The sequence below is a fragment of the Vicugna pacos genome, chromosome 18, assembly GCF_048564905.1.
Source record: "Vicugna pacos chromosome 18, VicPac4, whole genome shotgun sequence".
Lineage (NCBI taxonomy): Eukaryota > Metazoa > Chordata > Mammalia > Artiodactyla > Camelidae > Vicugna > Vicugna pacos.
In genome coordinates, this window is record NC_133004.1 from 39,517,289 (window position 1) to 39,544,154 (window position 26,866).

At 42.3% G+C, this 26,866-nt stretch overlaps 1 protein-coding gene across 5 annotated transcripts in view; it reads right to left on the reverse strand.

Annotated features, from left to right (window-relative positions):
- Positions 1-1,056: 1,056 nt before the first annotated feature.
- STYXL1 (serine/threonine/tyrosine interacting like 1) overlaps positions 1,057-26,866 on the reverse strand; it is a 47,530-nt gene continuing 21,720 nt past the window's right edge. For all 5 annotated transcript variants that reach the window (XM_006201391.4, XM_015236976.3, XM_072943131.1 and 2 more), the window contains 6 exons: positions 25,747-25,888; positions 21,394-21,539; positions 15,715-15,860; positions 8,180-8,277; positions 6,441-6,553; positions 1,057-1,302 (listed from right to left, as the gene is read on the reverse strand). In XM_006201391.4, coding sequence (XP_006201453.1) covers positions 1,171-1,302; positions 6,441-6,553; positions 8,180-8,277; positions 15,715-15,860; positions 21,394-21,539; positions 25,747-25,888 — 777 coding nt within the window. In that variant the 3' untranslated portion in view covers positions 1,057-1,170. The remainder of the gene's footprint in view (positions 1,303-6,440; positions 6,554-8,179; positions 8,278-15,714; positions 15,861-21,393; positions 21,540-25,746; positions 25,889-26,866) is intronic.

The following is a 26,866-nucleotide window of genomic DNA, read 5'->3' on the forward strand; positions in this document are numbered from 1 at the left end:
TTGGATTTTTACAGGGGCCTCTTTACTGTCTCCCTATCTCCAAGTTCACTATTACTGTCCCTTCACACCACACTGCCCTAAGTAAAACACAAGGCTAATCCCCACTTTGTCCCTACTGAAAACTTTCCAATGGCTCTGCCCTGCCTACCAGGGGATCCCTAAGCCATCACTCTGCAGCCTCCCAGGCTCTGCTCCAGCTCAGGTCCTGACTAAAGCCTGCACTACCTGAAAAGCCCTTATCCCTCTGGCAAAACCCCACTTCTTGAGCGTTTGGGCGTCTGTTGGGGCACCAGGGGCGGGGATGTACTCCTTCAACCCTCTGCAGAGAATCCTAGGAGGCGACATAGTGTTCATCTCTTGGTCCTCAGCCCCACCCAGGTGGCAGGGAATATTTGCTGAATGAACATGGACTGACATCCTAAATTCTCCATCAGTCCTTTTGTACCCTCTCCTGACTCCAGGCTTGTTCTGTGTGCGCTGCCAGCATTCAGAAATGCTTTCTGCGGAAAACACCCTTCAAGACCTGTGGAAGTTCTAAAAACCTGGGTGTGATGGATGGGAGGGTAGGAATCTCTTCTTGGTGAATATAGCCAGGCAGACATGAGTTGGGAGCAAGGAAAGGAAATCTGTACAGGCGGTGGACCACTGGGAAGAGAGAAGAGCACTGAGACTGGGGATGAGGCAAGAGTGTGCCCTTGTGCCAGGAGCCTCTCATAGCTATGAAGCCTGGGGCCTGGGCCAAGGCTGGGCCTGGCATCTCTGGGGCTGGGGGATCTCTGCCCATGGGCAGGCATCGTGACACCCACTGTGGCCCAACACAAGGCTGGGGGAACCCTTGGAGCTCCCACCAGGCAGCCTCCAAAGGATCCAGATCATAGGGGACATGAGGGACAGCTGCTCTGGCAGCCAGATGCTCCTCCAGAGGCACCCTCAGGAGTGCAGTGGGGTGGTCCAGGATGCCCCAAGGATGGGGATTCTCACTGAGTCTCAGCAGAGCACACCTGCTGGTGGTGTGAATGAGGAACCTGGGAAGAATCAGGGAGGCTGACACAAGGCTCCAGGCAGCAAAGGCCTTCTCATTCCACAACCTGGTTACACACCCTGGCCCACTACCCACAAGAAGCCTCCAAGCCAGGTTCTTCTAGACCCACAGCTGGGCCACAGAGAAGATCAGTAGAGTGGATCCAAGATGTCTGTGATGACGTCTCCAAGGATGACCTTCTCCCACTCTGACAGCTGAGCCACCAAGGCCCGATTTGGACGCATGTTGTTTTTACACTTCTTGACGTAGGCCCAGGACCTCTGTGAACCCATGGAGAGAAAGCAAACTTCAGGATTGGACCTGGGCCCTTTCTACCTTGATTAGAGCTCAAGAGGGACAGGAGGTACTTGCACAGGAGTCAGGACCATGGCTTAAGGGCAGGACATAAAAATAGCAGCCGCCTGGGGTTAATAGATTAGGGTAAGGAGTTGTAGGAGCTGGCTCTGCCCTCTCTGCATCTCTGCTTCTGAACATAGAGACAGAAATTATTCCTATGTCAGATGGCTCCTATGAAGGCTGAGACAACATATGTGAAACCTCCCGTGGACAGGAAAGCACCATGCCCATGCCTGACACTCAGTGCTACCTCAACAAACGTTTGCCTTGTGAGTGGAGAAATTAATAAAAAGGAAGGGAACTTGGGCAAATTCTCTGAATAAGGAAAACTGAAGCTGCCTTCCATCAGGCATCCACCCTAAAATGCAGAAAGGGTTATTACGTGAAGGAAGGTGATCAGCTGGTCTATCTGGATTGAAGACAAAGGAAAAAGGAAAAGGCAAAAAGCAATGCCTCAATAAACCACAGAATAGGAGGAAACTACCTCAACATAATAAAGGTCATATGTGAAAAGTCCACATGTGTGAAAAGAAACATCATAGTCAATGGTGAAAAAGTGAAAGCTTTTCCTCTGAGATCAGAAACAAAGCAAGGATGCCCGCTTTCACCACTTCTTTTCAACATTGTACTGGAAGTCCTACAGAGAAATTAAGGGGGAAGGAAGGAAGGAAGGAAGGAAGGAAGGAAGGAAGGAAAGAGAGAAAGAGAAAGAGAGAAAGAAAGAGAGAAAGAAAGAGAAAGAAAGAAAGAAAGAAAGAAAGAAAGAAAGAAAGAAAGAAAGAAAGAAAGAAAGAAAGAAAGAAAGAAAGGGAGGGAAGAAGGAAGGAAGGAAGGAAGGGGAAGGAAGGGAGGAAGGGAGGGAGAAAGAAAGAAAGAAAGAGAAAGGAAAGGAAAGAAAAGGAGGGGGGAAAAAAGAAAGAGAGAGAGAAGGGAAGGGAAGGGAAAAAGGGAAAGGAAAAGGAAAAGCAAGGCATCCAAACTGGAAAGGAAGAAGTAAAATTTTGCAGATGACATAAACTTTATGATCTTATATATAGAAAACCTTAAAAGATTAAAGACAGAAACCTTTAGAACTAATAAATGAATACAGCAAAGTTGCAGGATACAAAATCAACATTCAAAATCAGTTGTGTATCGAACAATGAACAACCTAAAAAGGAAATTAAGAATTAAAGTCCATTTACAATAGCATCAAAAGGCGAGAGGGAAACAGCTCAGTGGTAGTGTATGCCTAGCATGCACAAGGTCCTGGGTTCAATCCCCAGTACCATTAAAAATTAAAAAGAAAAAACAAAAAGAATAAAATACTTTCATTGAAAGAATAAAATACTTAGTAATAAACTTTACCAAGGAGGTGAAAGACTTACACCCTGAAAAATACAAAATGTTGCTGAAAGGAATTAAAGAAGACATAAATAAATGTAAAGACATACCATGGAAGGACTAGAAGATTTAATATTGTTTAGATGTCAATACTACCCAAAGTGATCTAAAGATTTAATGCAACCTCTATCAAAATCCCAAAAGCATTTTTTACAGAAAACAGAAAAATCCATCCTAAAATTTATTTTGAATCTCAAGGAATCCCTGAATAGCCAAAACAATCATGAAAAAAGAAAAAGAAAGTTGGAGGTCTCACATTTTCTAATTTCAAGCCTTTGAAGTTATTACAAAATTTTAATAATCAAAAAAATGTGATACTGGCATAAAGACAGACATTCAGACCAACTGAATAGAAATAGACATCCCAGAAATAAATGCTCACAGATATAGTCAAATGATTTCAACCAGAGTGCCAAAACCATTCAATGGAGAAAGAACAGCCATTTCAACAAATGGTATGGGGAATACTGGATATTCATATGTAAAAGAGTGAAGTTGACCCTTACCTTACACTATGTACAAAAATTAATTCAAAATGATTAAAGACCTAACGTAAGAGCTAAAACTATAAAGCCCTCAGAAGAAAACATAGGGGAAAAGTTTCATGATATTGGATTTGGAAGTTATTTCTTGGATGTGACACCAAAAGCACAGGCAATAAAAGAAAAAATAAATAGACTGGATTATATCAAAATTTAAAATGTGCATCAAAAGACACAATCATCTTGTAACAACCTATAATGGAAAAGAATCTGAAATATATATATAATAATATTATAATATATAATATATATAACTAAATCACTTTGACATATGCCTGAAATTAACCCAACATTGTAAATCAACTATACTTCAATTTAAAAAAAAAAAAGAGAGAGACACAATCAAAGAGTGAAAAGGCAAGTCACAGAATGGAAGGAAACATTTGCAAATCATATATCTGATTTATATCTGGATATATATTCAAGTGTTAATATAAAAACTATGTAAGAAACTTCTAAAACTCAACAACAAAAACAACCCAATTAATAAATGGGCAAAGGACTTCAATAGACATTTCTCCAAAGAAGATATATGAATGGCCAATAAGCACCTGAAAAGATGCTCAACATCACTAATCATTAGGGAAATGTAAATCAAAACTACAGTGAGATACCTCCTCAAATCCATTAGGATAGCTACTGTGAAAAGGAAGGAAGGAAGAAAACAAGTGTTAGCAAAGGTGTAGAGAAACTGGAGCCTTTGTGCCTTGTTGACGGAAAATGTACTTCAAAAGCTGCTGCCTGAGGTTCCAGCTTCCAATCAGCCTGAATCTAGGTGCAGACTGAGATTCTTCCCTTTGGGAGGCTGACAAGTCTTAATATATCCTCAACTACTGAGAACCACTAAGAACAAAGTAAGTTGCTTGGACAGTTACAAACACAAAGGTTTGAGAGATAGCCAAGAGCTAGGAAAGGGTTGAACCATAAGGTTCATCTCTCACATGAGGCCATTCCTTCAAGACTGGGAGAGGTGACTGTTTTATCTAATACACAGAAACCAACATAGAGAGTCAAGGAAAATGAAGAAACATAGGAATACGCTCCAAATGAAATAAAAAGATAAAACCTCACAAAAACACCTTAATAAAATGGAAATAAGTGATATACCTGATAAAAAGTTCAAAATAACAATCATAAAGATACTCACCAAGGTCAGAAAAATGCCTGAATAAAGTGAGAAACTCAACTAAGAGAGAGAAAATGTAAGTATAAAATATAAATCACAGAGCTGAAGAACACAATAACAGAACTGAAAAATACAATAGAAGAAGTCAATGGCAGACTAGATGAAGCAGAAGAAAGGATCAGCAAACAAAGACAGGACAGTAGAACTCATTCATTCAAAGTAGAAAAAAGAAAAAATAATTACAAACAGTGAAAGATAGCTTAAGGGACTTATGGGACATCAAGAGGACCAACAGTCACATTATAGAGGTCCCAGAGAAGAAAAAGAGAAAGGGACAGGAAAATTATTTGAAGAAATAATAACTGAAAACGTCCTTATCCTGGGGAAGGAAACAGACTTCCAGATCCAGAAAACCCAGTGAATCTAAATAAGATGAACCCAGAGAAACCCACACTAAAACATTATAATTAAACTGTTAAAAGTTAAAGACAAGAAAAGAATCCTAAAATCAGCAAGAGAAAAACAACTTATTATGTACAAGGGAACTCCCATAAGACTATCAGTAGATTTCTCAGCAGAAACTTTGCAGGCCAGGAGGGCATCATATATTCAAAGGGCTTAAAGAAAAAAATTGCCAACCAAAAAAGTACTCTACACCTGGCAAAGTTGTCCTACAAAATTAAAGGAGAGATAAAGAGTTTTCCAGACAATCAAAAGCTGAAGGAGTTCTTCACCACTAGGCCTTGCAAGAAATGTTAAAGGGGATTCTTTAAGCTGAAATGAAAGGGTACTAATTAGTAACTGGAAAATATATGAAAGTATAAATCTCACTAAGAGAGGTAAATACATAGGAAAATTCAAAATAATCTAATGTAAAAGTGGTGGTTTAATAACTTCAGATGTAAGGACACATACAGACTGAAAGTGAAGGGATGGAAGAAGATATTTCATGCAAGTGAAAACCAAAAGAAAGCTGGGGTAGCTATATTTATTCAGACAAAAATAGACTTTAAGACAAAGACTATAATAGAGACAAAAGAAGGTCACTATAAGGGGGTCAATCCAACAAGAGAATATAACATTTATAAGTATTTATGCACCCAATATAGGAGCACCTAAATATATAAACAAAATATTAATAGACCTAAAGGGAGAATTAGACAGCAACAGAATAATAGTAGGGGGCTTTAATACCCCACTTTCATAAATAAATAGATCATCCAGACAGAACATCAATCAGAAACAGTGGACCACAGGTGGACTTAATAGATATTTATAGAACATTCCATCCAAAAACAGCAGAATACACATTCTTCTCAAGTGCAGATGGGACATTCTCCAGGATAGAACATATATTTGACCACAAAACAAGTGTTAACAAATTTAAGATTAAAATCAGATCAAGCATCTTTCTGACCACAATAGTATGAAACTAGCAAAAGCAACAAAAGCAAAAATAAACAAATGGTACTATATCAAACTAAAAGCTTTCTGTGTAGCAAAGAAAACCATCAACAAAATGAAAAGGGAACCTAAGAAATGGGAGAAAATATTTGCAAATATAACTGATAATGGGTTAATCCCAAAATATATAAAGAGCTCATACAACTCGACAGCAAAGAAACAATTTGAATTTTAAAAGGGACAAGAATCTGAATAGACATTTCTCCAAAGAAAACATATAGATGGCCAACAGGTACATGGCAGCAGCCAAAATGCACCTCCCTTGGGGAACCTGAACAAACACTGATAGACAGACTGATGGATGGGGGACACGCAGACGGTGCGGCTGGCTGAAGCCTTGCCCAGTCTGAGTCCCTGGACTTGCCCTGTGTTCCCAGCCTCTGGTCTCTAGCCCATATCTTCAGACCTTGCCTTTGGGTATGGTGTGCTAGGTAAAGCCTTCCCCAACCCTTCTTCCTCCCTGTCCCCCAGCCCCCAATTAGGCCCCTGAGGCAGTGCTGGGGCCCCATTCCTCCCAGGTGCAGCTCTGACCCCAAGGAATACATACTTTCAGGGTCTGCTCGTTCCGGTGCATAAGGTAGGCCAAGATGGCTGCGCAGCTGCGACTGATGCCCATGGTGGAAAACACCAGGATGACAGAGCCAAGCTCAAGGTGAATTTCTACACAAGGAAGGAAAGACAGGGGTTTGTGCGTGGCCCCCTTCCCTGTGGATCTATAAGATGACTGACCTCAGTAGGTCCAACAGTAAATTCATAACCAGCACACCATGACCTAGGTAAGTCACATGACATCTCTAGGCTACTTACTGTTTCATCCCCTGACAAGCGGAGATCCTCAGAGCTAGCTGGCAGTTTGAGAGAATCACACCTGGGCACTCAGTATTATCATGCAAAGGTCTTTTCTGGGCCCTCCAGGCTTCCAGCCCAGGAAGGCCTGCTACCAGTTGACCTCCCCAAGCGGAGATGAAGAGGACTGTACCCCAACGACACTTGGATGCTGACAGAGGCAGTGTAGCCTGGGTGTGAGTAAGTACTGGTTGTGGGGCTTGGGCATGTTACTCTAAGCTACAGTTTCCTTATCTGGAAAATGTGATAATAGTGTACTACCTACCTCATAAGGCAGTCTTGAACTGTGTTTAGGCCAGTGCCTGGCACACAAGTATCAGTTATAATCACATTCAATGATGGCCCTGGGGCTGTCAAGCTCACCCAGTGAGGGCTCGGGAGAAAATTTAAATTGGCATCCTAAGCTGGCTGGTAATACCCAAGAACTGAAAATAAACATACCAAGTGCAGAATCAGAGACCATCAGTGGAGGAGGACTGAGATTATTAAGGCCAACTGCTTCATCATATGGATAAGGAAACTTAGGCACAGAGCAGTTAAGGATTGGCCCAGAGCCACACCAGTGAGGTGGGGCTGGACAGGGGTCCTCTTTGGGCCACAGGGCTTTGCTATCCCATGGTGGGATGCAGGGCAAGTCTCAGTCTCAGCTCCTAGGCAAGTGACAATGGCAATCTCCTGGGAAAATAAGGGAATTCTGGGCCAAAATGCCTTTCTCAGGCTCAGGGTTGTGTTGGTGACAAGCAGGCCATCCTGGGGTGGGCCTCTAACCTGACACAACCTACTCTCTCCAGGGATTTTGCTCTCTTTGGGGAATCCTGAGCCCTGGGAATGATTGAAAACTCCACCCTTGGTGAGATAAATGACTGGTGGGCACTGTTGTGTGGTGGGACAACAGAAGGGGCACTGGGCACACATGTTGGGGATCATGGAAGTCAGAAATGGAAGGGCTCTGGAGTCTTCCTTCCACCCCACCCCACTGACCAGACAAGAGGGCCAGGACGGAGTGAGATTCACCTGCAGGTCACCAGAGCCCAGCCCAAAGCAGGCGTCCATGAACACATGCACCCAGGATGGGCAACACTCTCATTTCACAACAGGCCAACAGGTGCAGTGATGCCAGGACTGGGGCCTGGCCAAGCCCAAAAGGGCACAGTGATCCAGCCAGGGCCAGAACACAGGGCGCTCAATCCACAGCCTGGGGCTCTTATTTGGCCCCATTGCCCCCAAGGTAAATACGTGGCTGCCCATATTGCCAAGGATCCCAAGGAGAAGGGCCTGGCCTGGGGCTTGGCCGCACCTGGCTGAGCACGGCTGGGCCCTGACCTTTTTCTCCTGAGTCCTGAGAGTCACAATCAGCAATAGGCGTGTGGACAAGGTGTCACAGCCCCTCTGCTTCCTGGGCACAGGCCAGTTGCTAGCTAGTTAGAGAATGCTCCTTACCAATGAAGTGGCAGAGGTGGCGTAAAAAGGGGGAAATGTTGGCTTCTAGGGAATCTTCTATCTGGATGTGCAGAAGCTTGTCAGCGTCGCCTACAAAACTAAACAGAAGAAAAGCACAGGCAAGTGGGCAGACTCACACAGAGACCTACTGTGGTGTCCCTCAACCACAGCAGAAGGACCGCAGTGGAAGGATGCTGAGCTGGCATCTTGGAGATGTGGGCAAATAACTGAAACCCTCTCAGAAAAACAGCACCTATCTTGTAGGGGTATTGTGTAGATTGAGTCAATTAATCTAGTAGCAGTTAGCAATCTGCTTGGCACATAGTAGTGCTCAATAAATATGACATTACTATTGTTAACCAAACCTGGTGCTTTCCTAGAATACAATGCAGATAATAGAATGAGGATGGAAAGGAGTATGTAGTAAGACTGCTATGTTAAATGAAGAAAGTTAAGATAAGAAGGATGGAGAGTGGTGGGGCTGCTGTTTTTTAGATAGGGTGGTCAGGGAAGGCTTGACTAAAGAGATGACATTTGAGCAGAGGCTTAAAGGAGGTTACAAAACAAGCCAGGCAGTTATCTGAGGAAAGAATGTTCCAGGTAGAAGAGAACGCATGTGCAACAGTCCTGAGGGTAGGGTCTTTAGTGTATTTGAGAAACAATAAGGAGATCAAAGTGGCTAGAGCTTCATGGATGGGGTGGGCAGGGGAGATGAGGCATGTAGCATGTTTAATGAGAAGATGCCTGCAAGGAACCTGGCAGAATGCCTAGCATGCAGTAAGCACTTGATAAATATTATTGATGAAGACCATGGCCTACTGGTGACATTCATTCACTGTGGCATGCAGAAAGTTACAGTAGATACAGAAACAAAAATAGGCTGGTTTAGTTTCTGCATGAGCACTTGCTGTGACAATACAAGCACAGTTCACCATGCATTCATTCATCCATCTATCCTTTCCTCCCCCCTTCATCCCTCTCTCCCTCCTTGCCTCCCATCTACTCACCTGTCCACTCACCCATCCATCTATCCCCATCCATTCATTCTTTCCTCAGACACTCACTCAAGTCTGAGCCTTGGGCTGGACCCTAGTGGACCTAAGATGGATCAGACAGGGCCTTTCCCAGCTTCAAGGAGCTCCCAGTCTGATGGGGAAGCCAGACACACAAACAAATGGCCCCAATCAAATTGGTTAGGTTTATGGATAAAGATCTACACATGACACTGAAGAGGAGGGGCAGGGAGAAGTCAGGGGAGCTGGGGAAAGCCTCACAAAGGAGGAGACATCTGGACAAAGAAGGCTGAAGGATATAAGGTTATTAATATATAAAAAATCAACTGGATTTCTACATAGTAGCAACAATCACAAATTGAAGTTTTTAAAACAGCATTTATAATTGCACAAAGAATATCAAATACTTAGGAAGAAATCTGACACAGGATGTGCAAGATCTGTGCAATGAGAACTACAAAACATTACTACTCACGGTAACACTATAATTTTCTGGGTAAGGATCTTGCACATCCTTCATTAGGTATAATCCTAGGTACTTAATAATTTGTGCTATTGTAAATTATATGTTTTGAAATTTCAGTTTTTTAATTTGTATGCAAAAAGTTATTTATATATTGCTCCTGTACCCAGCAACCTTATTTAAGTCTAATAATTTATCTGCAGGTTGTTTTGGCTTTTCTTTGTATACAATTACATTGTCTGTGAATAGTGAAATTTCCCTTTTGACTCCTTTTTTATTTCTTCTTCTTGCCATATTTCACCAACTAGGACCTCCAGTACAATGTTAAATAGGAGTGGTGATAGCTGCATCTTTATCTTGTTCCCAGACTCAGAGGGAAAACTTTCCATTTTCACCATCATGACATTTGCTATAGAGATTTTTGTAGGTTTTAAATGAGCAAAGAAGTTCCTTTTTATTCCCAGTTTGCCAAGAGGTTTTTTTTTAACCATAAATATATAGTGAATATTGTCAAATGCTCTCACTGCATCTATTGAGATAATCCTGATTTTTACTTTATGTTATTAATATGATAAATTACATAGATTGATTTTTTCAGATGCAACATTGTATCCTTGGAATAAAACCAATTTAATCATCATGTATTACATTTTTCATATATCTCTATATTCAATGTGTTTATATTTTATTAGGATTTTTACATCTATGTTCATTAAGAAAATTAGTCTATAATTTTCTTGTATTATAATACCTTATGAGGTTGTGATATCACAGTTATGCTGGTCTCAGAAAACAAGTTGAAATTATTCCTCTTCTTTATTCTCTAAAAAAATTTAATAGTGGCTTTATTCCGTCCTTAAATAGTAAGTAATATTCGTCAGTGAAGCTACCTAGATCTAGTGTTCTCTATGAGAAATTTACTGGATATTGATACTAATCAAATTTTCTATTTTGTCTGATGTCAGCTTTAATAGTATTTTTTAACTTGTTCATTTCATCTAAATTTTCATATTTATTACAATAAAGTTTCACAATATCCTCTTAAGATCTTTTTAATATCTGTAGGGTATGTGGAGTCCCCTTTACAAATGGTTATTTGTGCCTTCTCTCTTTTTTGCCAAGGGTTTATCAAATTTATTAGATTTTTTAAAACTATTTTTACTTTCTTAATCATTTCTATTGTTTCTAGTTCAATAATTTTCTTTTATCATTCCTTTCTTCTCTTTTATTTGGTTTAGTGTGATAATTTCTTTTTTGATAATTTATTGAGCGAATGCTTAACTACTTTATTTTTGGCCCTTCTTCTTTTTAATAGATGCATTTAAGGCTATAAATTTCCATCTAAGAACAGTTTTAGCTACCTTGCACAAGTTTTGATATGCTATATTTTTATTATCATGTAGTTGAAGATATGTCATAATTTCCATTGTGAGTTTTTCTTTGATTCATGGGGCCATTTAGAAATTTATTTTATTTATTAATTAATTCAATAATTATGTATTAATAATTTGATAATTAATAAAATTTATTATTTCTAAATTTCTATGAATTTTCTAGTTACATTTTTTAATTATTGCTTTTTACATTAACTCCACAGTGGCTGAAAACCCAACTGTATATGATTTTAATCTCCTGAAATTGGTTTAATCACACTTTATAGACCATCATAGTCTCAATTTTTATAAATGCCCCCTGTAAACTTTTTTAAAAATTTAGACTCAGCACTTGCAGGATGCCATGTTTCTGTATCTGCTCTGAAGATAACTTTTCTTTTCTAGTCTGTTTAATACAGTAGTCCCCCCTTATTCATGGTGGGGATCCACATTCTAAGACCTCCACCTCACCACTGGATGCCTGAAACCACAGCTAGTACCAAAAACCTGTACATACTATGTCTTTTCCAGGATCACTACTCTTGTTCTTTGGGTCCATTTTTAAGTAAAATAAGTATTACTTCAACACAAGCGCTGAGGATACTGTGATAGTCAATCTGATAACCAAGATGACCATTAAGTGACTAATGGGCAGGTACTATATAGTGTGGATACACTAGACAAAGGCATGATTCACATCCAGGTGAGATAGAGTGGGACAACATGAGATTTCACTGCACTACTCAGAATGGTGCACAACTTAAAAATTATGAATTATTTCTGGAATTTTCCATTTAATATTTTCAGACTGCAGTTGACCGTAGATAACTGAAACTGCAGAAAGAAGAACCATAGATAAGTGGGGACTACTGAATGGTGAATTACACTGACTGATTTTCTAATGTCAAACCAACCTTGCATTTCTGGAGCGAATATATTTGGTCATGAGATATTATCCTTTTTATATATTTTTGGATCCCATTTGCTAAAATTTTAAGAATTGTTCTGCCTATGTTCCTGAGGATATTGGTCTGTAGTTTTCCTTTCTTGTAACATCTTTGTCAGGTTTAGGTATCAGAATATGATGGCCTCATAAGTGAACTGGAAAGTGTTCCCTCCTCTTTCATTTTCTGGAAGAGTTTGTGTAGAGTGGGTATTATTTCTTCCTTAAATGTTTGGCAGAATTCACTAGTGAAGCCAAATGGGCCTAGAGCTATCTTTGTGAAAAAAATTTTAAACTCTGAATTCAATTTCTTTAAAAAGTATGGGGATATTCTGGTTGTCTCTTTCTTACTAAGCATTGGTAGCTTGGGTCTTTCAAGGAAACTGTTCACTTAATTTAACTTCAATACAATAATCAAGTGTATTGGCATAAAGTTGCTCATAATATTTCCTAATTTTTCTCTTATTTTTAATTAAAAATTTTATTGATTTTATTGAGATCATTATAATGATCATTTATAGTTTTTATCAAAATTGGAAAAATTTTGGCCATTATTTCTTCAAATGTTTTCTATCTCCCCACTCCTCTCTTTTGGAGACTCCAATTACACGTTAGGCCACTTGAAGCTGTCTCAGTCTCACTGAAGTTCTGTTCTTTTTTTGAGTCTTTTTCTTCCCTATGTTTCATTTTGTGTATTTTCTATTGTTTTATCTTCAGATTCATCCATCCATACTGTCTAATCTGCTGTTAATTCCATCCAGTGTATTTTTTATTTCAGACATTGTATTTTTCATCCCTAATATCAAGCTAGTTTTTCCTCACTACTGAGGCACTACTGTTCTGAGTATTCTATTTGATGCCCTGCATATTATGAGTTTTGTTTACTCTGGCTCGAAACATAAACTACTTCTGGCTCCCTGTAATCTCTGGGGACTGTACTGCTTGTTCATTTCTATTGGTTTTTCTCCAGCCTTGAGTAGTTTCCTCACATGCAGGTACTTATAAGTACTCAGCTGAAGACACAGGGGGACTCTCTGCAGACCTTCTTTGTACTTCGCTCTCTATTCTCCATGCAAGTCTCTCCTAAAAATTCTAGCCAACTTGACATCTCTAAATTCTCAACTCAGAAAGAATAATAAAATCTCTTTTGGCCTCAGCCCTGTACTGTGACCTGCAAACAGTCTCCAAGCAACAAGCTGGATTGATTGTGGGGCTCATCTTGATTTTTCACCCTTTCTCTCAAGAATCATTGTCCTATGCTGTCTGTTTGCCATTGTCCAAAAATCCTTGTTTTAGATGTTTTGTCTGAGTTTTTAAAAGTTGTTTAAGGTAGGGTTGTAAATCTGGTCCTAGTTACTCTATCAAGGCCAGAAACAGAAATTCTTCTCACTTACATTCTTGAAGGATATATTCTCTGTGTACAAAATGGTAGGTTGGCAGTTATTTTCTTTCAGTGCTTTAAGACTGCATTAGTTATTTACTGCTGGAAAGCAAAATGTTCTAACACTTAGTGGCTTAAACAACAAAAGTTATCATCTATCAGTTTCTATGGATCAAGAATCTGGGAGCAGTTATCTGGGCACCACTGGCTCAAAATCTTTCATAAAAGTTACAGTTAAGCTACTGTCTGGGTCTCATATGATCTCATCTGAAGGCTCAATTGGAAGAGTAGCTGCTTCCAACTAATTCACATGACTGTCAGCAGGATTCAGTTTCTCATAGGCTTTTTGACTGAAGGCCTCAGTTCATTGCTAACTGTTTGCTGGAGACCTTCAGGCCCTTGCCATGTGGACCTCTTCCAGAGGGCAGCTCACATCTAGTCTTTCTGTAACCTAATCTCTGTAGTGACAGCCCATCACTTTTGCTTTTCTATTCATTAGTGCACATGAGTAAATCTAGCCCACACTCAATGGTCTGAATGATAGGAGGTGGGGATCACCTAAAAGTCTACCAACTACAATGATATATTCCATTTTCTTCTAGTTTCAGTGATTTCTGTTGATGAATGAGCTGTCAGTCTTCAAGAACTCCAATTACATTTATGATAGACCTTTCTCTGTAGCTCCTATGTTTCTTGCATTCTCTATCATTCTGTATAATTTTTATCCCCTGTGCTTCATTTTAGTAGTTTCTTCTGGCCTAACTTCCAGTTTACTAATTCTTTCTCCAACTGTATTATTTATTATTAAACCTAATCATTGTTTTCTTAATTATGGTTATTTTCTTTCCAGTTCTAGCATATCCATTTGCCTTTTTGTTAGTTTCCAGTTCTCCACTTAAATGCTCAATTTTCACTTTCATTTTTTTAAACCTATCCATTATAGTTAAGTTAAAGCCTATGTCTGATAACTCTATTATCTCTATTATATGACCCTCTATGAGTCTGTTTCTATTCTTTGTTGTTTCTTTTGATTATTGGTCATGTCGCCTTATTGCCTCATATGACAGATTTTCTTTTTTTTTAATGTATATAGGTATTGTACATGTAAAATTACAGAAATAATTTGAGGCCCAGGATGATGTTATTTTTGGGGAGAAGATTTACAGTTGTGTCTGGCAAATAATTTGGGGCATTAACAATCTAGAATCACCTGAATTGATGTTAAGATGACTTTTGGCTGGGCTTCAGTCCCCATGAGGGTTGGCCTTTCTCTGATTTAGCCTTACTTCTAGGGAGTAGTCCTTTAGTGTTCCAATCTAAAATATGAAAAAGTTTCCAGGGCCCCTGATTCTTAAACCTATAGCTCTATGAGGCTTTCAAAAGTTCTGCTCAATTTCTCAGCCTTTAGCTGCCACTTTCAGAATCAGCAGACACTCCCAGTGGAAAAACAGCACCAAGTGCTACCTTCACCTCTCTAGATTTCCTTCTCCCAGATATTGGCCACTAACTTGTCACTGCTTTGTCTTCTCTCTTATCCATAAAGTACAAGAAAATTTTATATTTGATCCAATTTTCTAGTTGCTCTTGCTGGAAGGCTGAACTGAATCCCCTAGTCCTGACTCATCACTAAATTTTGTTTTCTCTATGAACATCAAATTGTCTAGTTATACATACATGTAATTCATAATTTTATTGAAATCCTTTTGAATTTATAGTCTTTTCCATTATCTGTATCATCTTTTATCTCCCACCTTAAAATCTTGAAGTTTTCTTTATATAAGTACTGTGTATTTTTTAAGTTTAGTCCCAAGAATCTTATCTTTTTCTTACTGTTTTAAAATGTATCTTTTCTCTTACTGATTATTGTTTTTATATCAATAAATTGAATTTATTGATTTTATATAGTATTTTCATTACCAGATGCCTTACTGAATTATTGTGTTATTTATATAAATTCTCCCTGAGCTGAATTTTTATTAGCTTTGACCAGGAGCTGGAAGAGGTGGGGTGTACAGTGCTGGGCCTTGGTGACCATGACTGGACACAGCTGGGAAGACAGAGGCTGACAAGCAAGGCTGTACAGAACTTTTCTGCTCTTTGAACCCAGAATGTTAAACACCACGAAAGCATTACTTTTGGTGAGATTTAAGTATGGAGCAAGTATGACGTGTCAATTAGGGACAGAGGACACCATGGCCAAGCTAGGAAATGAACTGCAGGCCAGGAATAGACAAAAATAAATGTAGACCCTACTCCAGTGTGTGCTGATGTCTAAGAGCCCTTTCAATGCTATCATTGGATGGCACTAGGAATCTTGTATAAATAAATTATACTAATCTAAAAAAATGGTATTTTTACTTACAATGGCCCTGTCTCCATGGAGACGTTGACATGTGCTTTGATTTTCAAATCCTTCTGCACTTTAGGGTCGCAGGCTTGCTTGAAATTGCCCAGGTAGATTCTTCCTGGCATTATCTCAACAGGGTATGGCTGAAATGCATCCAGTTCCTGAGATGGAGGGAGGAGAAAGGCCACTATAATAATAATTCTCAGAGAAGCTGCTTTTGTTTTTGTCTCTTGAAATGTGGCTCAGAAAACAAGCTCAAAAAGACAAACTGGGACAGTGAATAAGACTGAGATCTGGGCATTCAAAGAGATTGGCTTATAATTTGCACAGGAGTTAGAGGGCTGGTAGTGACAGAAGGACCAAGCCACAGCACCATGGTAGAGTGTGCTGAATCGGAACACTGACATCTCACCTCCCCCAACCTCCCCGTTTGCATTTGGTCAGATGCACAAAGACTGTAGTTGAATACCACATGGTATTCAACATGGTAACCCCAGGGTGTTTTCGGTCAGGGGATGGCAGGGGACAGCCTTTTTATTATACTTGAAGACCACCAAAATTTAAAAACTTTAAAAGAAAAACAATAAAACTAATCACAAGAGCCTATTTGCCATTAGGAAATTAATTCTAATGAAGTTCTGATGTAGAGACGTAGGGAGAGCAGGACACCACTTAAATAAATGGAAGCTTAGTGAATTCCAGGTCCAAAGTTATAATAAGAAAAAATTTTGGTTTCTTTGAAAAACAAAGAAACAAAGAGAAGGATTATTTCTACACTTCCCAAAGCGTGTTCTAAGAATCACAGGTTGCTCACAAGGCACTGAGAAAAGAGTTCAGAGAACCAAGCAGAGATGAGAAGCGGTACCTGTGCTATCCCTCTCTCAGAAACTAACAACGCACATTAGCAATGAAAGGCTTGAAGAAGGCCGGCACTGAGGAAGTCCACTAACCACAGCCTCGATGGGTAAGAGTACGGAGGGTGCCTAAAAAATTAAAAACAGAACTACCATATGAGCCAGCAATCCCACTTCTGGGTATGAATCTGAAGGAAATGAAATCGTCATCTTGAAGAGGTATCTGCACCGCATGATCATCAGAGTATTATTCACAGAAGATACAGAAATGAATTAAATGTCCATCAATGATGAATGGTTAAAGAAAATAAGTTATATACATACAATGGAATGTTGTTCAGCCATAAAAAAGAAGGAAATCCTGTCATTTGTAACGTGAATGGACCTTAACACACGTGAATGGCATTGTGTTAAGTGAGTAGGTCAGACAGAGAAAAACAAATACTACATAATCTCACACATATGTGGAATATAAAAAAGCCAAACTCACAGAAACAGAGAGTAGAGTAGTAGTTGCCAGGGGCTCTGTGAGTGGGTGAAATGAGGAGATGCTGGTCAAAGCTTATAAACTGCCAGATATAAGGCACATAAATTCTGGGGATCTAACATACAGCAGGATGACTACAGTTAACAATACAGTATAATATACTTGAAAGTTGCTAAAAGAGTAGATCTTAAATGTTATCACACACACCCAAAAAATGGTAATTACGTAAGGTAAGGGATGTGGTAACCTTGTAATGGTGATCATTTTGCAACACATAAGTATATCAAATCATCCTATTGTACACCTTAAATTTACACAATGTTATATGTGAATTATATATCAATAAACTAGAGGGAGAATTACAAAACTTGACTGTTTCCAAGGAAAGATTTTTAGAGCACCAATCAGGTGGTTAGAAACAATTATGATCAAATAATTGAACTAATCTTATTATTTAAAAAGTTGGACAAAGCCAGAAAAACATGCCAGTCTAAGACTGTTCTCAAGGTATGCCTCCAGGGAACTGAGAACTAGTGAACATTTCCTTAATGGCTGAGTGACTTCTGTAGCTGAGATGTTTGTAATAAAACAATGGCTACGTATTTATTGTTGGTATGGGTTAAAAACTTACTTGTTTTTAGGCATAATCTCAAAAGAAATCCACCAACATTGTATAAACTCATGCTTCTATTATGATCTGTTTAGAGACCCCTTTTTTCCATCAGTTTTCCATAGGAAATACTGACCTATGTAATTTCAAAGGTCAAACCAGTTCTAAAATGCCTCTGGCTCCAAGTTTGACTCAGAAATAAAATCTTAAGTACCTCAAGCTATTCTGCTATCCACTCCAGCCTTTCAGAGCCTTCTGGCCTCCACACATCTCCCCTCCCAGGGAACCTACTGCAAGCCCACATTCTTCCCAAACTATCAGCCTCAAAATCCCTTATCAATGAGCAGACATCACACTGAGCCAATCCTCAAGTTTGTGAAAGGGAGGCAGGGCCCTTCCACATGCAAGCATGCAGGCTACTTGCAGATGTGACCCAAAGCACCCTCCAGAGTTCGGGCTGACCCCATACAGGATGCTCAGCTTGCTGGAGCCAAATAAAATCTTCCTGGTTTCATTTGGGAAAAAATCTCACTCAACACCCATCGCAAATCTGTCAACTCTCATCCGGATGCTTTCTAACCAGCTTCCTTTCCTGTGGTTGTAAGGGCTGCAAGGGAAGAGGGTGTAGCATGGATGAAAACATGCAGTACTAAAAGAGAGAGTGCCTGTTAATTCTAGCGGCCACAATTTTGACAACCACATCAGCAAATGTAAAAGAAATAGGTATCTCGAATTAACATGTCCAGACTGAGCCCACGGCCTTCCCTCTGACACTGCCTCCTCCTTCTGTGTCCCCATCTCAATAAGCCACACCACAAGTCACTCACCACCCACACCTAAACCAGGGTATTATTCTAGACTCCTCCCTCTCCCATGCCCTACTCCTTGTCTAATCAACGCCACTTCCTAAGTATTTCTCGAATCCGTCCTGTCCTCCTCTCCATCCCCACCTCCTAGCAGGCCTCCCCAGATCCACTCTGCCCACCCCCATTGATCTCTGCTCCATACTGCCATCAGAGCTGATCTTCCTAAAGTGCAATCTGACCAGGCGCCCCACCCCCCACCTGACTTAAAACTATTCAGTAGCTCACCATTATCTCTTTCCAGTGTGGTCTTCACACAAGCTTTAGTCAGAGAACCCCTCTGCTCTTTGAAGGGACGCCATATATAAGACAGGAAATCAGAAGTTGCTCTGTCTAAAGTAGAAGGGCAGTCTCAGAGCCCAAATTCTGTACCTCCACCCTCCCCACGGAAGGACTTCCTTTGGGAGTGTTAGGAACACTCCTGCTTTACAGTGTGACAGAACACAGAACAGGAAGGGAATGGGGCTTCCATTCTTGCCCCTGCATTAATAACAAAGGTCCCAAAGCAGGGAGAGGCAAATACTAGGAACCTACATTCTGAAGAGGGCCACAAACAACCAGAGTAGAATTCACCCACCCAGGCCCTGCTAGATACCACCAGCCACCACCACCCTCTCCCTCCTCCCAATATACCTAAGACTGGGGGCAAGGGCAAGTCGCGGGTGTACACGCATGTCACAACTGACCAAATTGTACACTGTAAATATGTGCAGTTCATCCTATGTCCTTCCTAAAAATTTAAAAGAAAAAAAAGGAGGTGAGTTATCAGTGTGTGATATTCAGATGAGAAAGACTCCCTCCCATCACTGCAAATCCAGTAAGGGTGCTCCTCTGACAGTGCAGAGGAGTGTCTGGCAGGGCAGGGAGACTGGTGGTACACCTGTTGAGCTGAAAACCATAGCTCAGTGGAAGAAGGGGAGGAAATCCTTTGGAGAGCTTGGGTTTGTGAACAGGCATGACTCCACAATACCCTTGTCCCTGCCTTTTCATACAGGCTGGCTTCCCTCTGAAACTGCCTCCTCCTTCTCTTGCTGAGTCAGCAAGACAAGGAGGCGCTGGAGCCAGGTCTGCCTGGGCCCCCTTCCTCACCATCACACTCCCTCGTGGCTCATTCTGGGATTCAGGCGAAAGAGTATGGATGTGGTGAGAGGTCATGAGCTGCCAAGGGGAGGGAAGGGGGTTGGGGGTACACCTGGTAGGAATTCTCAGCTGGCTCTCTCTGAAGGATCCTTAGTAACAAATGGGGCCCTCTGACCAAGGCCTCAAGAAAGTCAGCAACCAAGGCCATCAGCAGCACACAGGAGCAGGCTGGGCCAGAGTGAGAAGGCACTCCCCCACCACTAACGAACAGCCAGTCACAGAAAACAGGGCCCACTCTGGACCCCCAGCACCAAAGGGGCCAGTCCCAGAAGAAGGAAGTGAGGAGATGTCCCTGAAGCTATCCCACATCCCTCCCCACTCCCAGCCCCTAGGAAATGGAAGGCTGCCCAGCTCCGGGGGATGGGAAGAGAGGAGATCTGATTTGAGATTGTAATGTTAAACTAGTCTAGCTTGTACTGGGACTGACTGTTTTCATTCTCTTTTTAAAAATTATTCCAAAAATACACAAAAGTAGAGAGAATAGTATAACAAACTTCTGGTTCTATCACCCCTCTGCAAACATTACCAACTAATGGCCTATTTTGTTTTATCTATATCCCTGACTTACCAACCCCTCCGATTATTTTGAAGGAAATTCCAGGCGTCATATCACTTTAATTATAAATATTTCATTATGTCTCTAAAAGATACTGACTCATATTTTTTAAAACATACCCATAGTAATGTCATCACAACCTAAAAATAAATAATAATTTCTATCATCAAATTGCAGTTCATAGGCCCATTTCCCCAATTGTTTTATAATATGACTAGATTGAAATTTTTCATAACCAAAAGTCGCCACAAAGTACAGAATCTGCCCTTGACAATGTTAAGGGCAAGAATGAGAGCGTAGCTGAAAGCAATTGTTGGAAAGAATAAAACCCTTGCATGTTCACATCCCATTACATTCAGACTCTTCAAGAAATCAGATACTACAAAATGGCCCCAAGGGACCAGTCCCTGCCTGCCAATCATTGTTACTCAGTACTTGCCCTACTCAACCTCACCCAGTTCCCTTCTGGTTTGGCTCCAGGAAATAAGTGCCCTTCTGGGCTCCAGACATCTGGGACACCCCTTGGCCACCTTGTCTCCCCTACTAGACAAAGGACTCCTCACAGGCAGGGACTGCCATCTCACTTTTTTTTGTATTCTCTGGACCCAGCCAGGGTTTGTGGGACTCAATGGCTAAGGATGGCGAGGCAGCCTCAAATCATGATGCCCCAGGGGGAGGGTACAGCTCAGTGGTAGAGTGTATGCTTAGCATGCATGAAGTCCTGGGTTCGATCCCCAGTACCTCCATTTAAACAAACAAACAAACAAGCAAGCAAATAAACAAACCTAATTACTCCCCTAGAAAAACACAAAAAAGCCACAAACAAAATTAACAAATTAATTATCTTTTAAAAATTCACAATGCCCCTGCCTGTCTGACTTTGACCACGACACATCATCCAGAATACCCCCTTACCTTGCCCCTGACCCGTGCCCTCTGAACCTGCCTTGTCTCTTAAACACCACCATGGCCTCTGCCTGAATCTGGCAACTATAAACTCATCATACTGGACTCGACCTCCTGGCTGCCCCAAGTTCATTTCCCAAGCCATCTTCAACATCTGTTCCACCTTTTCTATGTCATCTGTCTCCTCCTCTGTCTCCAACCCTGTTCCCAACCCCTTGGGTCCCAGGGGAGGGCCATGTTCCCATCCGAGCCTGCCTGCGCTCAGCACCTTGCCTTACCTGTGGCATCCAAATGATCTTCTGCGTCCGGAAGAAGTGGTACATGGCTGAGAAGCGCTCGTAGCCCCCTCTCAGGATATGGATGGGCTGGCGGGTGAGGCGGGTCAGGGCTCTACCACACTCAAGGGCAGCTCCGAGCACCACTCCTAAGAGGGTAGACCAAAGAGAAGAATGCTCCCTGTGTGCTCACTGTTTGCCTAAAGCTCCAGCAGATGGGCACTTCATTCTGAAAAGCAATTATCTGGGAAGCTGAAGCGACTATAAATAGAGACAAATGCTACCATTAAAATTTCAAAAGCAACTTACTACCAAGTAAGCTGATTTTTTCCTGTAAACTGAGATTTCATTTTTTTTCATATTGTTGTAAAGAAATTTGATTCAATGTAAGGGAAATGCGTGTGTATATATATACACAATACCATAAATCATATACCACACAATTCACCTAATTAGAGTATATAAATTAATGGTTTTTGATACATTCAGAGTTGTGTAACCATCACTACAATCAATTTCAGAACATTTTCATTACCCCCGCCAAAGAAACCATGTACCAGTTAGAGGGTTTCACTCCTCATTTCCCCCCAAATACCCAGCCCTAGGCAGCCACTAATCTAGCTTCTCTCTACGGACTGAACTATTCTGGACACTTCACAGAAATGGAATCACACAAAATGTGGCATTTGTGTTTGGCTTCTTTCACTGAGCCTCATGTCTTCAAAGTTCATCTATGTTGCAACAGGTGTCAGCACTCCATCCTTTTTCATAACTGAATAATATTCCACCGTGTGGCTCTCCACCTTTTGTTTACCCATTTGTCTGTTGGTGAACATTTGGGTTGTTTCCATTTGGGGACTATTTTGAATAATGGTGCTGTGAACATCCATGTGCAAGGTTTTGTGAACACATGTTTTCATTTCTCTTGGGTTATTGCTGGACCATATGGTAACTCTGTGTTTAATTTTTGAGGATGCACCAAACCATTTCGCATAGCAACTGCACCATTTTACATTTTGACCAGAAGTGTATGAGGATTCCACTGTGTCCACATCCTCATCAACATTTGTTATTATCTGCCTTTTAGATCATGGCCATTCTAGTGGGTGTGACGGGACCTCCACTCTACCTTTGACATCAATTTAATCTTAAATGCCTTCATCAATCTGCACAATCATCATTAGACCATATACAAGCTAGATCTATGTGACAGGAAGCTTGCAAAATTAAGGCTAAGCTAAAATATCCTGAGGCCAAGATGTGAGCCCTGAAGAGAGATACTATGCAGCAGACTGTGGAGAGCCAGCTAAGAGGAGAGAGGGAAGAGCATAGACACTGACCTCAATACTGAACCTTTGTCCAGGGAGAGAAGGCCAATTCCATTAGGGGCTGCTGAGAATATAAGTGGCCTGAGACCCACTTGGAGAGACTGTATTTAGAGGCAGAGCCTGGATTCACTAGCCAGGCGAGGAAAGAACATGTAGCTGGCAAGACAGGAGCCAAAGTCCAACCCAGAGCACCTGGCTTGGAAGCCAGAGAGTTCTGAGTCTCCCTCTTGAGCAAGAGCTTGAATAATGATGGGTGAGTCAGAGCGCCCCAGGGATTTGCGGAGGGAGTCCCAAGACACACCGCTGCTGTCTTTCAACTGGGACAATTTAAGACTCCAGTGAAAACCCATGAGAACCTCCCAGGACCCAAGCTATCCAGCCACGGATGTAATGGGGTTAATACTTCTGATTAAATACATTTTACTCCCATTAATTCTGAGTTCTCTACTGACACAAAGTTTCCCACTTGGGTGCCCACTGCTTCAGGGGGAAGGGGACACCACCTGGAACAAGGGGTTTGGGTCCTTAGCCAGACAACTGTTTTGAAAGTCAGGCTTTGTTAAGAAGAAAAAAAGGAATCTCCAAATTCCCAAAGCTTCCCTTTCACAGTTGGTGTGAATGTCCGGGCTAGGGAACTCCATCCACACATATCAAGAGCCTAGCTTGCGGGTCTGTAATCCATTTGTTGCAAGGAAGGGTGATTTAACATAAGGAAATGTCTTTCATTCAGGAAGGGGCTGCCCTCTATATGCTAAAAGAGCTTGGAGAGAGTCCCAGAGACCAAGACAAGGGAAGATACTTTCTGGGTTCCTAAGAAGATACTAAGCTGAGGAGGCAGAAACACACTGGCTGGGGAGGTGGGGGGTGGAACGAGGGGAGCTGAAAACAGCTTGTGCCTTATTTCCCACCAGGAATCCTGAGGCCCTTGCAGCAGAGGTGGGAGGGGTTAACCTACCACTGAAAAGAAGGAAAGACACAGCAGCCCAGGGATCAGCAGCACCTGCGGAAGGCCAAGCGGAGCTTGGGTAGGAGGGCACAGGGCTGAGATCCCCAGGGGCCATCACCATGCACTGCCAGGATGGAGGGCACTCTTACAACTTACAAGAGACCTGGACATTTCAGCCGCTGACAGCAAAGACAGAGGACCATGCCAAAGGCAGCACACAAATTGAGCTGCATCCCACCCAGAGACCAGCAGGAAAAGACTACACAGAGGCCAACACATGCTTCTAGGCTGTGATGAAGGCTTTGCCCACACCCAGATTTCCTTGGGAAACAGGAAAGTGGGTGCTTCACCGTGGAAAGAAGGTGGGAAGAGAAACGTTGAAATGGTCTTTTATCCAAAAGACTCTGCATTTACCTGAAAGATGCCATTTTAAAGGAGAAAAGTTCCCTTGAGTAAGCAAATTTTATGTGAGTGGGTTTTGGTTTTTGTCGTTCTGTGGTTGTGATGTCTTACAGGGTGAGAAGAGGGGCTCTCTAGCATTACAGTGAGGTCAGGGATGGAGTGTAGAGGGGAGTGTCTTTATCAACCACCATTTCCTAGGCTTTCAGGGTCCAGCCTGCAAGCCTAGGATTGCAGACCGGAGTCCAACAGGATGAGCTTAGGGAAGAGGGGACAATTGCCTAATGACCTCCTGGAAAGACTGGTTTTACTGAAGGTGGAAGCCTAGCGCCACCCAGTGACTGCTGATGTGAATGCCCAGGCTGTGGAACTCCACCTGCACTTATCAGCCACGGAGCCACAAGCAGCAGCCAGGGGTGGTCGGCCCAACCAGGGGCTGAATGGAGGACGCAGTGGAACCTCAGTGAAGCAGTTCAGGACCGACCGGATCACAACCCCGGCTCGGACTGCTCGCCTGCACTCTCCTCCAACATCACTTTCCAGCCCTTAGGAGACCCGACAGAGCCAAACCGCCCAGGTTTGGATCCTGGTCCCACCATTTACTAGGCATGGTGGTTTAAAAATATGCCCATAAATTCTTTCAAACACCTCCCTTTAAAAGGTTAAGTTTAATTCCCCTCTCCTTGAGGGTAGGCTGTGCTTAGTGACTGGCTTCTAACGAACTGAATGTAGCGAGAATGACAGTTTGAGCCCCAAGACTGTCATAAAAGGCAAGTGTCTTTCCCTTTCTCTCCCTCTCCAATCACTCGTTCTGGGGGAAACCAGTTGCACTGTTGTGAGGCCACGGAAGCAGTCTTATGCAGAGGTCCACGTGGTGAGGAACTGAGGCTTCCTGGCTATTCCCGTGTAACTGACTCATCTCAGATGCAGATCATCCTAGCCCGGTGAAGCCTTCAGCTGACAGCAGTTCTGGCCAACGTTGTGACTACAACCTCAGGACAGACACTGTGCCAGAACCTTCCAGCTAAGCTGCTCCTGAATTCCACAGAAACTATGAGATAACTGATATTTACAGTATTAACCTACTGAGTTTTGGGGTAATTTGTTACACGGCAAATTCCCAGGTGTGGGACTTTGGGTGAGTTACTTCACCTTCCCAGGCCCCAGCTTCCTCATCTGCAAGATGAGGATGTTACCTATTAGGAGACAATTCTCCATGGTCTCTCATGTTTCTACATGTCCTGTGAACAAAGCACTGGCTTTTCAAGGGTATTTGTATAAGAAACACCCTTGGTTGATAGAGACAGTTTCTCCCTCCAGATCCAAGGGTGGGCAGGCTTTCTGCCCATTTAGTATACAAGACTTTAGGCCCTCTAAGCTAAGAATTCTCCTACAATGTTACCCATTGCATTCTGGCCACTTTTATTGCTCAGAGAAATAAAGCCCTTTGTCTCTGACCCAGGAGCCTCATGTCTTCTGCCAGCATCCATGAAACCATGGCAGGCTCACTTACCATCTTGTAAGGAAGGAAAAAATCCCAGACTCCCCCCAGTTCTTGACACTGCCAGCCTCACAGGGTTGTTCTGCAGATGGCACGAGGTGATGCAGGTAGGGCTCCTGGCAGGTGGAAGAAGTGCCCAATAACTGTTCAGTGTGATTCTTGCTGCTGCGGTAAAAACCCACCTTGTTTGTCATCGTCGGTGTCGTCATCATCGTTTTCGTCTTTTAAGATTATCTCCAGGTTGCTGGTGTTGTTATCATACACCACACAGTATTTCACACACTCCAGATCTACAGACTCTGGGATGAGATATTCATCTGCCCTCTAAAGAGACCATAAGAGAAGCCTGTTGGCGGTGGGTTCAGCCAAGCAGACATTCCCTGCACACCAGCACTGGGAGGAGCCGAGGAAGGACTGTGCCCATTTCCCTGACTGCACACAGGCATGGAAGCCCTGAGTGAACCGGAGAGTCTGCCAAATGCTAAGGATCTTCCACACCTATATCCCCTCCTGGGGAAAGTGACCACAGCTGACTGGACCAGAGATAAGTGACTGGGCAAGGAACAGTGGGCTAGTGACTGGCCCACAGCCTATGAGGTGCCCTGGCACGAGTGCTGTCAGAGCAACCATAGCCACCTGAACTAATGACATCCTCTCTCTGAGGAAGAGTGTTGGTTGTGAGGGCCAATTCCAAAATCTGCCATGAAGAGGGCAGTAAGCAGGAGACTTGACTAGACAGAAGTCATAAGCAAGCAGGTATGACGAGGCAGACTCAGCTGAAATGGAAGCTCTGGGAGAGTAGGAACTTGTGTCCATGTAGAGCCACTGATGTATCCTGAGCTTCCAGAATGATGCCTGGCACACAGCAGGGCATAAAAATGGTTAAAGGAAGGAATGGACAAACAGGAGCCAGGAGGTCATGAGGAGCAGTTAGGAGTGGCTGAGTCAACATCACGGCCACAAGGGCAAGCACAGGAGACTTCTGCCAAGGAGGTGAGGACCTCTCTCAGTACAGAACTGTCCATGATACCGAAGGGTGTCCCGGAGCTCAGGAAGACCCAGCTGGTTAGTGTCCACTTGTTCACAATGCTTCCTGAAAGCCCGCACTACTCAGGGGAACCCAAGCCTGAGTCTGCCCCTTGCGATCTGGCCTGGCTGTCGTAGAGGCCCTGACAGGACCTGCGGGGGGGATGGGATGAGTGCACATTTACTGGACAGCAGTGCAGGGAGGTAAGGCCCAGGGAGTACAGACCAGGACTGTCTCCAGGACTCTGAGGGGAGAAATCATATTCATCTAAAGGA